The sequence below is a fragment of the Lytechinus pictus genome, chromosome 7, assembly GCF_037042905.1.
Source record: "Lytechinus pictus isolate F3 Inbred chromosome 7, Lp3.0, whole genome shotgun sequence".
Taxonomy (NCBI): domain Eukaryota; kingdom Metazoa; phylum Echinodermata; class Echinoidea; order Temnopleuroida; family Toxopneustidae; genus Lytechinus; species Lytechinus pictus.
Window position 1 is genome coordinate 30280488 of NC_087251.1, and position 18792 is coordinate 30299279.

At 35.1% G+C, this 18792-nt stretch overlaps 1 protein-coding gene across 1 annotated transcript; it reads right to left on the minus strand.

Annotated features, from left to right (window-relative positions):
• Positions 1–13629: 13629 nt before the first annotated feature.
• On the minus strand, positions 13630–17850 carry LOC129265836 (uncharacterized). Its single transcript, XM_064102433.1, has one exon. It carries the CDS (start codon positions 17394–17396, stop codon positions 16371–16373), a length of 1026 nt encoding a protein of 341 aa, XP_063958503.1. The 5' UTR covers positions 17397–17850; the 3' UTR covers positions 13630–16370.
• Between the last annotated feature and the right edge of the window lie 942 nt (positions 17851–18792).

Genomic DNA, 18792 nt, shown 5'->3' on the forward strand with positions numbered 1-18792 from the left:
GACAAAATTGGGATAATTTCACTTCTTAAAATATTATATTCAAATAATAATGCTATATTATTAAATTTATCAATCCAATGATAAATCCTGGAATTCGAAGTTCATTTAGAACTTCTTAAAACGAAATTATCTCACAGATAGGCCTAATAGCTACAAACAGTATTTTTGCATAACAGCAAGGTAACATTCGTGACTTTGTAGAATTTGGCAACATTCTTTGATGATTTGGCGGGAATTCAATCATGATGGCATATACTCGTGGAAATGATGTAAGGTGCAAATGTCGACTGCGAAGAGGGAAACCTTAATTACAATGTCTGGGCTCTATAATACTGTGTATCATTATCATGTATCCCAGGAAAAATTATACGTTGTGTTTGTGTTTGGCAAAATGTAAGTATAACACTTTAGGCTGATTATTAGTGGATAGACCCGAGAAACATTATCATGATTATGGTGACAGTTTGAGATATTGGGGTGTTCGCAGGTCTTCGGCAATCATACACAGGTTGATATTTATTTTTTGAAAATGCAAACTAGCATGACATTTCCTCCTGTGACAATGGACAATTGCTAAAAATACGCCAAACTTAAAAGCTTTGCACTTGATCTTTTCCATTGAGCCTGACCCAAATTAATAAGCTCTAAATCCCGTCGAATCTGACGGCGTGAGCATGGAGAATGAAAAGTATTTTTTTTTAAGTATGAGTGGGTGTAGGACAATAATGAGAAGGATGTCTTACCCACTGATTACCAGACGGGGGGAGGGGTGCTTGGGACTAATTGTGACTACTGTCTGAAATATAGCAGACATTGTTACGTTCTGACAACAGAGAATTACGACCCGGAGTTAAACACAAGAGTTCCTTGATTATTTTTTTTACTTTCTTAATGAAAGTCCTTTTTCAAAACTTTATCCATCGCTTGTCTGAACTTACTTCTTTCTTACATACAACTTTCCACTTGTTTTTGGATTCTCCTTTCAACATATTTTTCAGGATAACCTTGCATTAAATTCAGATATATACAAACAGGAAATGTGAGTAATAATTTACAGACCAAATATAGTGATATTACAAGTCTAATGGTGTACTATTTAGTTTAAGGTGGATATCGACAGAGGCCCACTTTAAACGTTTTCATAAAAATACAAATTAGAAATGATTAGGGCAAGACAAGTCAGAAGTACAGTAAACTATATTATGATAAACATGTAGAAGTTCACACGAGTGCTGGCCTGTAAGCAAATATTATTCTGACAACTATTATTACTCATTATTAGTCACCCCGTATTGTGATTTACATGCCCGTGACCAGTCGAAAAGTAGAGAGAGAGAGAGAAAGAGAGAGAGAGGGGGAGGGGGTTGGTGGGTGATAAAATCACTGGCGTGCAGATGGGGGGGGGGGCTAGCATGGAGGCCAAAAGTTCATCGACCAAGATAAAAAGAGGAGGGGAAAAAGACAGAAAAGCAAAGGAAAAGAGTAGTATGTTATTTTCTGAATATTATGTCAAATGTCTGTCACAAATTGAGATTTTTATTCCAATGAAGTTCGTGTTTTTCTCCCCTCGCTTTGCTCGCTCGGAAATTTCAAGAAATTTTGTCGCTCACGCCTCGGTGTGCCCTCATTATTATGGCTCTTTACGCCACTGGATAACAGGAAAACTTCACAAAAAGGCCCGCAAAAAGGGGACAAAAACTGTCGGTAAACTTACAGGATATAATGACGCTTCGATGAACCATCACTTGAACTGATTTTAAACTAAATACCCTTGTATGAGTATATAGAAAAAATGATCAAGATCGGGAAAGAAGTCGTACGCGTTGGATAGGAATACCGCGCTGTTGCCAAGCAACGCAATAATCTATGATTCACACGAGTGACCATAAATACCCTTGTACGTACAGGACATGGGGTATTTTCTTCTAAGCATCACAAATTCCTTCCTTAAATTAAAAAAAACCCTGAAAGCATTTAAAATACTGTTAACTTTAAAATATTAACTTTGTACAGAGGACTACGTGTAAGCCTATATTGAATACTGATGTTATGATTTCATTGTTGTAGGAATTTGAATGATGTAAGCTTTATACTTCAAGGTGATATAAGTTGGGTTAATAACTACCTCGATTAAGAGGATAGAGGATAAAAGAAAAAAATAAGTTGGGTCCATAATAATGAGACCGTACAAGAAAAACACGAATCTTCGCATAAAATCTTAAAACTAAAGATGAATTAATTTTCCCTAGTAACCAAATTCCTCTCCCTCTAAAAAAGGGACAAAACAAACTTTCTGAATTATTATTTTTTTAAAGAAATGTAGTAAGTTCGGTGATATTATAAGTGGGTTAAGTGGCTAAACCCCTGGAAAACTCACAAAGTCTCTCCGAAGGTCGATTGTTTAAATTGACAGTGACAATTCCAAATTCCATATTTCCGCTCTCTAAATCCCCTGGGATTAATGATCAGTCTGAATATTAATCCCGTCATCTGGGTTATTCAGAGGGGCATCAATATGCAAGTTAATCTTAGGATGTTTCTCATCGCAAAAATTAAAATCTTCTTTATACTTCTCTTTTCGTCTACCCATGCTTTTTCTAAATAAGTATATTATTTACATTTCATTTGTTTTCTTGTTTCATGTGATATTTGTACTGGAGTATCGATATATATACACACAACAAAAAAGTAAGTCCCCCCTAAATCGAATTGCTGTATCTTTTGAACGGAATAATTTTGAAATATGATATTTCGCAGGTGGTTTTCTACACTCATTAAACAACTCCTGGGGGAAAATGAGATTGATCGGTTGAGTCATGCATGAGTAATCAAAGATTGAATTAAAAATGACAATTTTTGAAAGTCACAAGAGTTGTTTTTTCAGATTGTGTAAATACAAAGTTGGGCATAGGTTGTTTTTAGGTGAATTTTATGGTGTTAATGCTGTTTTACTATCCATCATTTAGCCACCTCACACAAAATTTTGATATCGTATGTTTATGGTTGAGTGAGTACAATGTTTTGTGACGTATCATCATAGGGGTTTATGGCAGTATCCCCTACAACTTGTTAAAACATGTTAAAATTGGAAAATGTTGGTGGGTCCCCCAATTACTTGGCCCCTCCCCATTTTAAAATTCTGGATTCACCACTGATTTGTCCATAAATTCAACTGATCCTGAGAAATTGTTAGGAAAATAATACATGTATGCAGTATAAAGAGTATTCATTCCCAAGTTTTTGAATGTGCTCGCTCAATCATGAAAATGTAAAAAGTTCGGAAAGTGTGTGGTGATAAAACTGATGGATGATAAAAACAACAGCAATTAAGTCACATTTGAAACCGAATTTGCCCCCATTATCCACTTTATTACCCCTTGAAATGAGTCTGTGACATTGAAAATGCCCCTTTTCCCACTTTGATGCATGCTCACTCATCCATAAATAAACATATCGATTTCATTTTTGCACAGAATTCTGCCCGTAGGTTAATAAACATAAATGCCAAGTGACATTGCTAAAGACAGCCTTGAAAAAAAAAGTTCCACTATAATGAATAAGGGGTCACCTATTCTTAAACATATGCACCCATAGTGTACACATTGTCTATGAGCAGTGGCGTACCGTGGGTCACGGCATTGGGGAGGCACCAGCAAAAATTTTGAGTCACTTGCCATATGCAGGTATACTGACCTAATAAAGACATTTTAAGGACAGTGCCATTAAACGGATATGTATATCACTGATCAAATAATGCGAGCGCGAAGCGCGAGCTGAAAATTTTTTATATTCAGACCTACAAAGGGACATTATAATCAAATTTTTGTAATCATGATACGTCCCTGTCTCGCTTAACAATGCGAGCGCGAAGCGCGAGCTGAAATTTTTGTATGTATTGACCCCAAACAGGGAGATTTTAAGGGCTATATTTTAGGAATCCATCTCACTATAGTCATCTAATGCGAGTGCCAAGCGCTTAATTGTTGATTTTGTTAGAATTACATCTGAACACATGAAACACTTTTTGTAGTCATTGTTATCATGATTAACATACGCATCTTACTAATCAAGAATTGTGAGCGCGAAGCGCAAGCTGAAAATGTAGGAAATTCAGAGTTGAAGAGGGGCATTTTAAGGCTTGTTTGTAAGAATTTACGAAGACCATACGTATTTGATATTCAGATTAGAAAAAGGGACATTTTAAGGACTGATTTTAGGAATTCATGGAGAGCAGACATATCTCACCAATCCACTAATGCGAACGTAAGCACGGACAGGAAATATTTAAAATGGGGCAATCACTATAAGTAGTCATTGTACATAAAACAACGAAAAAAAAAGAAGTGCAAGGAAATATATTTGGTGTATATTGACTTGAAAACGGGAGGTTTTAGTACAACAGGATTATATATCTCGTTAAACAGAGAATGCGAGCACCAGGAACAATGAAGACATAGGCCCTGAGCAAATTATGTTTCATAAAGTTATGAAAAAAAAATATTATGTAATATAACATAACATAATTATAATATAATATAACATTATAATGAACATTTATTTCTTCTTTCCCTCTACGTTTCTCTTCCTTTCTCCCTCTTTTTATCCTTTTCCCCGTTTTTTTTTTGGTCAGCCGATGGGGGGGGGGGGGCACGTGCCCCCCATGCCCCCCCCCCCCCCCGTAGTTACTGTCTATGAGAGAGAAAGTCAAAATTTTAACAAAAATTAAATAAGGGTTTGTTTCATGAACGGATTTTGTTACTTCTGCCAACAATTTGTTCATGAAACTTCGCACATGGCTTCAGATTAATACTATCCAAAAGGCGCGCGCACCAAAATAATCATTCGATACGGCACAGAGTGGGGCCAAGGCCTTAAACTTTCTTCTCATTTGCATAATTTTCGAATATTGTGTGCCCACTGAAGCATTAGACATCGGGATTTTTACAAAAATCAAATCAAATGAACTATGCATGGAGGTTTGTGACAGATATCCATAGTTAGCAATTGCATTTTTTCCAATAACATAAAAAAGAGCTATTCACATTCCACATGCTCATTCAAGCGTGAATGTTTAATTAAACGCATTTGAATCATTGAAGTATGTTAATTGGTCATGAGCATAACAAAAAAACTTGAGAAAAGATCATTTCAGTTACCAAAATGAAACAATACTTGCCTATGATATTTGAAATTCGTATTTTTTGCTTTCATTAAACGTTCATTGATCCATGAAACGATGAATATTGTTGAAGATACTCTTCCCCCCAATTTTTTTTTTTTGGGGGGGGGGGTAATGAAAAGTAATAGAAATAAATATATTCGGTGAATCAATCAAATAAATTATTCAGAAGAGAACATGGACATTGACATGGACATGGATAATTGTATTATTGCATCCTCATTTATATGAGGCAATATTTAGCTTCTAATGAATGAGATCTATAGATCCAAAGGATACACCTGCCATATAAACACATACGAATTTTTGGTTGTTGTTTTTTACTGAATGTTGAAATGAAGAAAAGGGAAAAGGTAATGTCAATGGAGATTTAACACAGTCTACCTTTTGGGGAAATCTGACTAAAGTTAATTAAAAAAAAACAGTGGGTACATTATGTTTATCAGCTTCTTTTGCATTTAAAAACTTTTTTTTTAAAGTTTTGCGCAACGTTCAAACCATCTACATACAAACATTGTCCCTGTCCATACCGGATCCATCGTTATATACGACTACTCCGCAACCCCTTTATTATTATTTTTTCCATCTCTGGACAAGGGCCGTGATAAAACAGATAATCATTCAAATTACAGGCTAAGCCGTATTGTAGTCATTTCTATCAATTAGTCTACATTCGTGATCTCCCCATCTAAATAGGCACGTACATCAAATTAGTCAACTTAACTAGTAATTCGGGTCCCACTTGCATGTCAGTATCAATGATCACCTGTCTAGTTTAATCGAAAAAAGGAGAAGACAGACTAGTAGGTCATGTAACGCTTTACCATGATTGTTATTCAATTGAGAAAAGATATGTATCTTCCCCCCCCCCCTCACCTCAATCAAAATACCCTGGATCTAAACATTGTCGAGAGTGATCAAATTTGCTCCATGATGCTTATAGATGCTCCCTTGTTTCTCAGTTTTAATCTTAAAATTAGTTATAAACCTTTCATGAAAAAAAAGAGATACGCATATCATAATATAGGCCTATCAGTGACGCCATATTACTCGATAATATATTTGAATGGATGTTTTGCAATCGCACGGTGTATTTTTAGATGAATATATATATTCTGATCACAGATTGACTTTAAAGGAGAATGAAACTTTTGGAGCAAGTTAGCTTTTGTGAAAGCAGAAAAATCAAAGAATAAGATCAACAAAAGTTTGAGTAAAATAGGACTAGCAATAAAAGAGTTATGAGCATTTGGATGTCGAGATCACTAATGCTATGGAGATACTCCCATTGGCAATGCGACCAAGATCTGTGATGTCACACACGTACAACTCTCCCATTTGGACACTGAAAATATACCCCAAAACATCTCTTTTTGCTCATTCTAATCATATGACAAATGATTCATCAATGATATAATGTTGTGAAACCTCTGTACTTGTCATCTCATAATTAAGGACACCTCACCTTGTGATAGACTCTATAAAAAAGAGAATATAAGTGAAATAAGTACTAAAGTAATGAGGGAGTTGTACGTGTGTGACATCACAGATCTTGGTCGCATTGCCGATTGGAGGATCTACATGGCACTAGTGATCTCAATATTCAAATGTTCATAACTTTCTAATTATTCATTCAATCTTCCTCAAACTTTCAACAATATGTTTCTTTGATTTTTCTCTTTGATATTGATTCAGCTGGTTTCAAGGGTTTCATTCTCCTTTAAAATCTAATCTGCACGTATCAGAAAGAAGTCATGGAAAAGCAACTGGGCAGATTCTGGAAGGAACATGCAATTAACATAGTCCCTGGACGATTCAGTGGTTATGACCAACTGGGATGCAAAGGGAAGAGGTTCAGAAAGTTGTGGCCATGTATGTGTATAATGCACTGTGCCAATTTTACATTTTTATTCCAAATAAAATCGAGTTATGTTTCTTTAAGATCATGGGCACAAGAGTTTCAAAATTAATAAGCATTTTTTTATACCCCGTAAGTACAGGTTAATATTTTGCCACGGCTCATTACCTGATATAATGATTGTACGTATGTGTTCAGACTCTAATTGTTTTAGTTAGTTCTGGATTATGTTACTTGTCACTTTTTTTTTCTTTTTTCTTTATCAATTTTGGTGTTTTATTTTTGTTTGTTTGTTTATGATCATGTCTAATTATGTAAATATTGTGATTTCCTGTAATTGATTATTTATGAAAACAATAAAAACATAATTAAAAAAAAATTAATAAGCATGGTCAGTACAACTAGACATGCTAAAAAAGGAGTAAACAAAATTGTCATGTTTGAACATCTCGATATAATATTATTATTCTATATGAATAACTTAGTGCATACATGTTTATCTGACGGCCATTAAAAGGGGCTGGACAGTCGGCTCTCGTATTTAACATAATTTGATGAAGTTAGTTTAAAGTAATTTAATACATTAAACTGCCTGAGTGTATCAATTCGAGGTCGTGTGATTGAGCAGTTTTATATTCAGGAAGAGAGCATTAAAATTGTCGAAGTTAATGTTTTTAGTCGATTGACTCAATAGAAATGCACTTTAATCACCATAAGCAGCTAATCAAGCATATTAAGTGTTAATCAAAATGGAAAATCCATTTGGATGAGATCGTACAGTTTATGACCTGTCCGACTTGTTCAAAATAAATTTTATATTACATTAAAAAAAATCACAATATACATGTAATAACAATATTCCTAATTTAAGATTATCATTTGATATTTCATTTCTTAGGTCCCCAAAAATTTTTATCAAGGGGATGTAAAACAAAGTAGAGGAACCAGTGGTTACTGATAATAGGGTATTTGATTGGATATGAGAAGGAAATAAGCAGGTGATTGGCCAGAGGAGCAGTACAGCAGGAAACTAAACAAAGTTGACCTCTCAAAGCACAGCATCCTAGAAATATGGGACCCTGAAATTATGTGCGTTTGGAGCATCGCTCATGCAAAGATTTGATTATTTTAAAGGAAAACTTGCATCAATCAGCAAGATCCAAGAATATTACTGCTGTAGATGATATTTTTTCTGAATATATTCATTAACCTCAAAATAAGAATCCTTTGAGTTCTTGTATTTACTTCGTAAACAAATAATAATGACTTCATAATTAGAAATCGAAAGATTCCATTCCAGACATTTGAATAAGTTATGGGAAGGATCTAATCGATTAAAATGACTGGAATAAGTCGAGTACAGGTATCTTAAGTCAAACATTTACCATCAAGAAGAAATTTCATAACGTTTCCTGGTCTTGACTCTTGACAAGCACCTTTAAAACGTTATGATCCCATGAAATTAATTCGGAAAGGAACCAATGCACGCGCGTTAACCCCTAGAAAAGGGAAGCAGGAGGGCGATGTAAGTAATCGATAAGACTGCAGTAAACCATTAAAATATCAAAGTCAGTTATCTTGATATCATTTGTGTTTTATTGCAAGATGTGAGAACTGGAACACGCCCAGTGTCACTATTGCTCTATTAGAGAGGATGAACATTTCGAGAAGGGGTAAAGGGGTACCCAAGCTGAAAAATAAATTTAAAATCACATCAAAATCAGACAAGGGATAAACAAAGCTATGAGATTTTAAAGTTTTGCTTTATTTCGGTGAAAGAGTTCTTTGCATTTTCTTCATGAATATGCAATGAGCATGCAGATGATATATCCCCACTTATTCTTTAGTACTTTATTATATAAATTTGTATTTATCATTTTTTTCCACAAGAATGGATTATGATTGACAGTTATGTCATGTATGTGTAATACATTTTTTTAAGTCACTTGTTTGTTACAAGGGAGATATATCATAAACACAATGTATGAAAATATGAAAGATAGAAAGTCGGGGCATGACACTATCAGCCCAACTATTGTATATTCATGACGGCGTGCATGTAACTTTTTTTAACTTTGAAATTCAACAACTTCATGATTTTTTTTCAGATTTTGAAGAAATTGTCAGCATTTTCTTCCATAAATTTTATTCTTTAATTGAGATACAATTATTTTCAACCCGGAGTATCCCTGCAATGACCAATATATTAGGGGTTGCATTAATATTGATCAGACAACATTCATTAATTATGTGCCATTTAAAAAATGACAAATTTAGTTTAATGGGCTCATTCCGTTAAAATGATTATGGTGTGGTTAAAGGGTATTCTTCTTGATGTGTCTATTTCAACTTTGGATTAAATTGGCCTTCGCGCAATAGTCTGGGTTCGGCTTGCTTCAAGACAGATTATACACAAAATATGAAAATTTAGAAAGTTGGATATATCCCCTTTTATGAGAGATCCGACCCTGAGCAACATGGTGCATAAATCGAATCAATATATAGCAAAATACGAATGTGTTGTTCAATGGTATATTTCCAATCAGTGGGAATATACGCGTGAAAATAATTAGATTTTTAACATTTCGTCTGCGATTTAATTGAAATGCATGCACCGATCCCAGTATCGTTTGAACCCCTTTAAAACGTCATTACATGTACGAGAACAATCTCAATTTACCTTGTAAAGAAACGGGTACCTGTAAAATGCATGATTTTGATACATTGAAATTAGCTACACTGAACCCTATTACAATGGAGACTTTGTTTATAGAGGTAGCCTGCTATCATGTTTCTATTGTGATTATGATGTCGATTTTTTTAGAGAGAGAATATTTATCTCTTCACATCATTAATGGTTATTTTTTATGTGTAAAGTTCATTTTTAGTATGTACTAACTAAGGAAGATGAAGAAAAAAAAATCATATTTTGTGCTTTAAATCAAGTTAGACAAAACTGAATAAAAAGACTGCTAATTAAGGTTTTATTAAGATAATTTTTATCAAAAACTTAACGAAAGAAATGTGAATAGGGTGTTCTTTAAAAATGTTCAACAGATACAGCAGAAAACTATGACTATGCCGCGTGAAAACAGATTACTTTTGTTGCAAGACACAGGCCTCCAGTATGTTTTGTTCGTCATTTTGGGACTAGGCACAGGGTAAAGACCGAAAACAAAGACACGCTTGATCGTGGCCGTATACGCACATTTTTTTTCCAGGGGGAGGGAAGACGCATTAAAAAATCGAAAAAACTCGCAATTTTGCATTTTTCAAGTGAAAATATAGAATTTCGTCCACACTTTTGGTGAATTTTGTTAAAAAGTTTTAAGAAAAAATGTTTTCAAAATTTCCACTACGTACGGCTATGCACTTGAACCAGTAACATGAGAGACTAAGATCGTTGATCCAAGACAGAAATAACATCAAGAGCCTCTCTTGTTTATTATCAATGAATCGCATTACGTACGGTAACTTTCAGTGTTCTATTACTCAGTTTTCACAGGTTAGTAGAGAGAAATAACAAATCAACTATTCAGCGATTCGAAGTACTAATTTTTATGACAATTTTTATACATAAAATCACCCCTACGTATCATGATAACAAATCACTATCAAAATATAATACACATTATTAAAAAAATGAATGATCAAACCAGGACATTACACTCACCGGGTATCCACTTCTGTTTTTTTTTCAATCTGCAAATTTGTAAACAATCTGTAAATAACCCCACATGTGTTTGTGAAAAAGCATATCACCTCTCTACTTGAATGTGAAATCTTGGCGAGAACAAACTTTAAATATGAAAGGGAAATCCTAAAAAGTTAGGAAGATATCTCACTTGAAACAACAAAAACTTTTTATAGCCGATGCGTGAAAGTTTGAGAAAATCGGATAAATGCTTTCATTTGCACTTTTTATTTGCACCCCCCCTTATCTCCCTCTTTCTTTCCTTTGCCACTTTTCCCTCCCTATTATGATTTTGTAAGCACTTTTTTTTGTGTTACCACTGTAATTATTATTATTTGAATTACTTTCTCTTATTTTTGTTGTCGCTTATTCGTTTTATTTTGATATTTGTGGATTACTTGTTTTAAGTTTGTCTTCTGTGTCCGTCTCGAGTCTGTATAGAGTTGTATATATAGTTTGTTTATAATTAGTATTGAAACTAAGTTTAGGGGCTTGCCTTCTCTACAAGCTTTTGCTTTTCTTGGCAAGTCCCTCCGTTCATTTCTTGTTTCTTTTCGTTGATAATATTACTGAAACAAATTGTAGTTTTGTTTAATTTATATTCAACATTTGTTACGAAATTTCATTGATTTGTCTGTATTATCGATTATATTGAATATGTATTGTTACTTTGATTATATTTTGAAAAAATTGTTGAACGGAAATAAAATCTAAATCTAAATCTAAAAAAAAAAAAATGACAAGTAAAGTTATGACTTTTAATTGTTGTAAATGGTTGTTAAATGGAGTTTCATATTTGCCACATTATGTATTGTCGTTTTGATGCAGGTTAGGTATGAATCCTCCAATTTCTCCAAAAAGACAATATGACCACAATTTCCCAATTGAATGTTTTACTCAGAATGATATATATTCCTTTAATGAAGGACTAAATCAGGGTGCTTTCTTTTCCAAATATAATCATTTAACTTGATATTGAAAATGGAAGGGTGGGTGAAGTCACTTTCCCCCGATCATTATTATGCTTAAAAATATCAGTAATTTGAATCGTCGTTAAATATCCTAAAAACCAGAGGAAAAAACACAATCGATTTAATGTATTGAAGCGTTTAATTTGCAAAATTGAAATGGCTGCATGCATGGTTAATTTATCCCGTATTATAGTTTTAACTCTACATAATTATGACATTGATGATTATACAAACAAACCACCCGAAACTGAGGGTGGGATGAGGTATATACATAGTTTTTTTGCAACAGGTCTCTGTGTGTGGATTTTGATTGTTTCTATGATTTAGTTTGAATATCGTTCTATTGATGATACATAATTAGTCGGTTCTTTGATGATTTTAGGAGATAGGCAAGAGGGGTTTAGTAATGTCATAAACTCTCTGAAAATAACTAAAATTCTTTTTAAAAAGAGGGGGTGGCAAGAAGTAGAAGTAAAAGGAGTGGATATATATGAAAGGGATGCCCTGCAAAATAATATTTGTCAAAACTGTCCAGTAGTCCAGCTTGTGGCTTAGGTCACTTTGACCGTTAGGTGGTGCATGGAAGATGGCTGTTTCGATTTCGGAATTGTTCGGGGATAATATCAATTTCTGTTGTACTTAACACCCACCGTTGGTAGGCCTATTTTCGGACCCCCACTGTGAAGGGGCACTTTCCCCGAACCCCAGCTGTGCCTCCCATGTATACGTATGCGCCTCTTGTTTTCAGAAAAAAAAACAAGAACAAACCACCATGCACTTAAAGTGGCATCCCGCTGGTATTGGAATTCTGAATTTACTTTGCCAACTCCAAGACCCCAAGACCTTTAAACCACGTTCAAGGTGGGAGAAACAAATACCGCGCCCGGTCACTAGACACTATATTGCCCATAATTCTGATGTCTGGTTTAACTTAGACCATGGTCTATCTCTGACTTAAAATCATGCATGAGAGGCCGAAAATGTCAATTTTTACATTGATTGTTTGTTGTCGTTTTTTTCGTTGACATTGATCGCTTCTTTTGTTTACTTTGCTCTTTCCCCATGTTTTAATAGTGAATAAAAACAATTTTATCTTATAATCCTTGACAGATATAAATAATTTTGTGTGTCAACTGAGCTGATAAAACTAGAATCTGTACTGTGAAATGTTGTTTCACAGTTGCGCTCTTAAGCCTGAATTCAGAATACATAAGCCCCTCTGAAGAACATGGCGGGAAGCAAGAATGAATTAATATATATATATATAAAATAAATCATAAAGTACCATCTTGACTATAGACCATTACTTAGTCATAATAAGATCATTCGTAGACATATAGCACCAGTATCATGTATTGGAATGTTTGATTATCGCAATTTTATTGACATGGTTGATCATGTTTGTTGTTAGCTACCATGACTATAGAAGATATAATAATAATTCCATATCAGTCTGGTTTATAGCGCAGACTTTAACCAGATAACATTTATGAAAGATACGATAATGGATATAGCTTGTATTTTAATGTTATTTTGCTTTGCAGTGGTTTTGTTTTAATATTATGTAATATTCAATCAAAATAATGATATATGAGGTCAAACAATGCGTGTATTTATTTGGAATCAATGTTACCAAAGTATTTTTTTTTAAACAAAGTATTAATTTCGATGTAACAGCATTTATTGCCGATTTTTCTGACTGCAGAAAATGGTTACAACGAATATGCAGAAAAAAGCCTTACAAAGTGATGAACTTTCAAACTCTAGACCACCTCTAATCTTTCGACATTTGAAGTTTCAATACTTTACACTACAGATAATATTTACATCAGATAAAAGGTGACCTATGAGACTGTTATGTTGTCTAATTTTTTTGTGTGGTGCTGCCACAGAATGTATTCTTGTGTACGTTGAGTTTTATATCGATGACTATCATTATGGATTTATTGAAACCCGATTTGTATTGAAAGACCTAGTTTACTTTATCTTGCACTATTATATTGACTCCTATAAGTCATTGTTTCGTTTCCTACGATCAATGATTGAGATATATTTCTGTTAAACTGCAGAGGCCACATTTCATGCATCATCTATCATCAATTCATGTGCCCGAGGATATGTTATTGAGATTGAACTCTGTCGTGGTTTGACTTCATTCTTCTCATGAATAGAAATCATTCAATCAGTGTGAACTGTTTAAAAAAAGTCATTTTCATAATCAAACAAAACGAATGAGTTTGATTTATTAACCTCGCCTAAAAGTAAGGTGCACCGATTTTGCATTTATTTGCACGACATAGATTTTATGAATAGTGTGAAGGCAGCATCCCATACTCTCACAAACACGTATTTTCCTTGTTTGTTTGTTTGTATGTTTGTATTTATTTCCATAATAAACCCCCAAAAACGCAACATCAGGTAAAACAATTATGGAAACCCGAGATACAATTGAATATTGGATTCAACGGACTGAATCATTGAACTAGACAACAAATGGATTGGTAGCCCCCCCCCCCCACCCCTATACAAAAATGCCAATTTACAGCTATTTGACTTTGGTTTTGGGAGACTAAGGTGATTTTCTGTACGCAGAGAGTAAGGGTATGATTTACGAGAAAATTGTGTATTCATATATAATCAGGTGAAAGGACCCCATGGAAGAACAGTGGTATTTTATTAATACCGCTGAAATGGGCCATCCTCTATATGATCTGTACGTTATGTTAAATTGAGCATGTATATATTTTATTTTTATATGGAAATAAATACAAACAAACAAACAAACAGGTGCAAAATTATTCAAAACTTTAAACATCATTACGTACATATATTCATTTTGCCGAGTACTTAAAGTCTTCCATTTCAGAATATCATGGATATACTAGGATGACGTATGCAAATATGGATCAATTTCCAGAATAATTCTTCCTGCATGATTTTGTAGCTTTTGCAATAAATTCAAATATTTTGTTTAGCCCTCTCAATTTAAGATCTCTTGCCATATTACTTTTTAATCAAGACATGAAAGGAAATCATTAGACTGATTTTTCAATGACTACATTATCTGGTAATTCAACTCTTGGAATACCAAACTCATTTTAAAGATTAGAATCATAGATTTGGGAGAGAGTGTGAAGGAAAAAAGGCCAGGTCAATATTGAAAGAGGACCATGAACTTTGTAAATTAGATGAGAACATCCAATGGTTTTATGATATTATTTATTTGCGTACATAAGGAGCGTGAGGCCATGTCCCCTAATTTTCCCCACTAACAAGAGAAATGAGAAAATTGCAGAAAAAAGAAGTGTGAGATTTCTTAATTTTTTTTTCTTTATCTGAATATCATGCCAAAATATATCACTAAATTAGATTTTAAATGTTATTTCTAAGTTCAAAATTTTGGCTGGCTCGCTAGAATTTTAAGAAATTATGTCACACACGTCATGCTGTGCCCCCTCAAATCTCTCGGACTCTTCTCATCACGCCACTGATATTATCGATACAATTCAGGTTATCAATGTTCAAATGAATGAGGGGTTAGAAAAACAGACTGATGGCAATCATTTAGCGCTGAAGATATTATCGGGAACGTTGATGTATTTTTTTCAATATTATCTGAGGTTGTGATCGTGTGAAATGGGCTCATGAGTTCGTGAGTCGAATTATGACAAGATTATCATTTTGATCTTTGATTTGTAAAAAAAAAAATCGTTTATGCACCTTGAGCTAGATATTACCCTCCATATTAATAAAGTACAGAGTCTACTGCAACCAACACACAATTCAAACCTTATGCATAATTTGTATAGATATTTCTTTCCATGAGTATTTTATGTTGAAGTTGATTGCATTTATGAATTATGATTTACTGTTTTGATTGCTTACCAACCATACGCTTTCAATGATGATGTAAACAACTTCCTAAACTCTTGAACATTAGCAATATGTTCAACAATGATTAACAATTTCATTCGCTTTTAATTTCAAGTAATAAAATCAAATGAGATGTACATTTTAGATTGAATTTTTCATGCACAGTATGATTTTTTTTTTCTTCCAAATTGATTCGGAAAGTGATAAACTTAAGGCGGGGACTAACTGGAAATGTCTTAACTAGACATTGTCCCAGGCGTGCTTCCAAGAGAAGGTTGAAACAATTCAAAACATTGGACCCGGATACATGATTCTATTCAATTCAACCCAAACTATATACAGCCTGCAATCTATGGGTGCTGGACATCCGTGTCGATACAATCTTCCATCTTATCATCCATGTTAAGTCAGCATTGCATTGTGGTTGAATGTATGAATTTAGATGCGTTGTACTTTATTATGTAATGTCGCAATCAACTATAGGCATACCCTCATTTGTAAGCCCATCCCTTACTCATATTTATATTGAGCGTATACAAAATAGCTTTCATTTTCATGAGGTAAAAGGACTATATCTATCGATATCATGCATCAAGCTGACCATCATTACTTATCGTGCTCATAACAAATGAGAATGAGATACAATAGCAGACCTACGGCAGACATGATTGTATAGTTTTAAAAGCACCATGACTATAGATATGAAACAAATTTAAAGGGCTAAAACTAACTTCAATTAGTTTTGAAAGCGATATGCATCTGATTACATAGTTTTGAAAGCACTATATGACTAGGTTATATGATCCTACCTCTCCATGGCATATCCATCTGCAGTGATAATCTTCTGAACTCCGTTGATAACTTATTCGACCTTGGTGATACCAACGTTGACGTTGATGACAGTCCCACCGAACTCCTTCTTAACACCGGGGCGTGTCCATTACCATGGTTACTACTACCAGTCGGAGTCGACGTCGAAACTTGAGGCGGGTGACGCCCTTTATAGGATGACTTGGTAACCGCATCATAGTCCCCAGTACCCACACCCATCACGCTCCATCTCCAACTGGGGCTACTACCCCCATTTTGAGATTTCTTTGGGCGTCTTACAACTGTCTTGATCCCCGAGTAGGTTTCCAGTTCCTCGACGGGGCTAATTGGACTGAGGCTCCGAGGAGATGGCTGGATGTTATCATCCCCGCGAATGGCATTGCTCCTCTGAAGAGGTGGTTTGTTACGAGGTGATGAGGAGGATGATGAGGAGGAGGAGTTCCTGTCAGCGTCAGATTCTTCCGATGAACACGCATCTTCCATGTTTTCTGAGATGCTGCTACAAGCGCTGCTGCTTGATCTCACCAGACTACGGCGGTTGTACCGTAATTTATCTTTCGTAGGTGAGCTGAAATGCAGATTGTTATTATTGCTGCTCAAATCCTCAAACTTATCCCTCATTTGGCTTACTCCCGATTCCAAGGCATCCAAGTCCAAATGCACTTCTGATCTTCCCTTATCACTCATGTTGGTTGGTGAAGACCGGTGAGATCCTCTCCTATCAAGTTCCATCATGTCGTTGGATGATGATGATGAACTCAACGATGAGTTAGGAGAGCTCTCAGGACTGCTGAATGGGCTATAGCTTTCACTAGAACTATTTCTGCAGTCGCTGGTTTTGCTGGTGGCACTACTGATCGATAAAGTCCTTGCATCACGCACCGTCACGGATGGCAGCTGATGAAAATCGTTCTGGCCACACGTTGACTCATTGTCGACAACCGTTTCTTGGTTTGGTGTTAAATCACAACCATCCTGACACGAAGCCATAGCTGACTGAAAGCGATCCAACTGCTACGGGGTTAGTTTCCACAAACTTTACCTGATAGGCAATACGTCTGCTGAGCAAAGTGCATTACTATCATCGAACTTTGGAACAAAGTGCATCAAAAGTTTTGTCCTCGAAGAGAGAGAGAGAGAAAATAAAAATGAATCAAGCCTACCCAGCAGAGCGAAGTGCGTGTGAGTCAACTAGGTGTGCAGAAGTTTGCAAAACATTTACGCTCTGCGACTTATGTTTGCTTTTTATGTGTTTGATATATACAGACTTTATCCACCTTTTACCTAATTCGACTAAAATCAGCTGGGCTATTGAAAAGCGATTTTTGAAAGCCGCACTTCCAATATTTGAACAATGGTCCCCGAAGCCTTTTGTGACCTCAGCAACCCACCCTATTCTTCACGTCCTTTCATCCGTTGGGTTAACGGAGAGGTCGCAGTTTGAGATCCTTATTCTATCATATCCAATATGGAACGAGGATATGATGATCAATATAGTTCCGATGGGACTGCGTACTTATTAGCATTGTTGCTCATAAAATCAATAAGGTCCATCCAGTTTAGGGTTGATATGGCGCGTGAAATGTAAATGGATCAATGATATCTCAGTCTGCATACTATAGCGGGGCTATGCATGTATAGATCGCTTATTAAATCTTCGATCATGATCCGTACCACAATTAAATTCTACGTTGATAGGGTTGTCCCGCGGGAGGGTTGTCCAATTCCCATAATAAAATGACTAAATAAACATTATGAATAAATGAGGTGCAAGCTGTTTTGAAACAAAGTTTCTAATATAGTCCCGGAATAAGGTTCATTAATTGCAATCAAATATCGATTAGTGAATAAACAAATAAGTACGAAGAACTTTGCTTGTTTTGTTGAATTTTAATGATTCTCATATAATAAAAGTATATGAATATTTGTTTGATTGGTTTTTAATAATTCTCAAACCGATAAAGGTATGTAGAAGACGAGATCTGTATAAACATCCGACGCTAACTCTGACACGAGAGGGGGTAATTTGTAAACGTTCACATATAGCTCTTTAATTTCACATGACTTCAAACATTTCCTTTTCATTGAATAAAGCGGGCGAGTTATGTTGTTGAAACATCTCAACGATTGTCCATCTCCAGTTATAGTTCTAGTTGCAAAATGACAGGGGCGTAACAGGGGGTCGGTGACCGGGGGGGGGGGGGGGGCAGGAACCAAAAATTTCCCGATCATAATGGGATGAACAGGCAATGGCGTAATGAGGCAAACATTTTGAGGGGGCCAGATATGGCGTATCGGGCAAGAAATATATTTAACAAATAATATATTTCACCCTTCCCTCTTTCCTTTTCTTTTTTTTCATGGTCTGTACGCCACTGTGAACAGG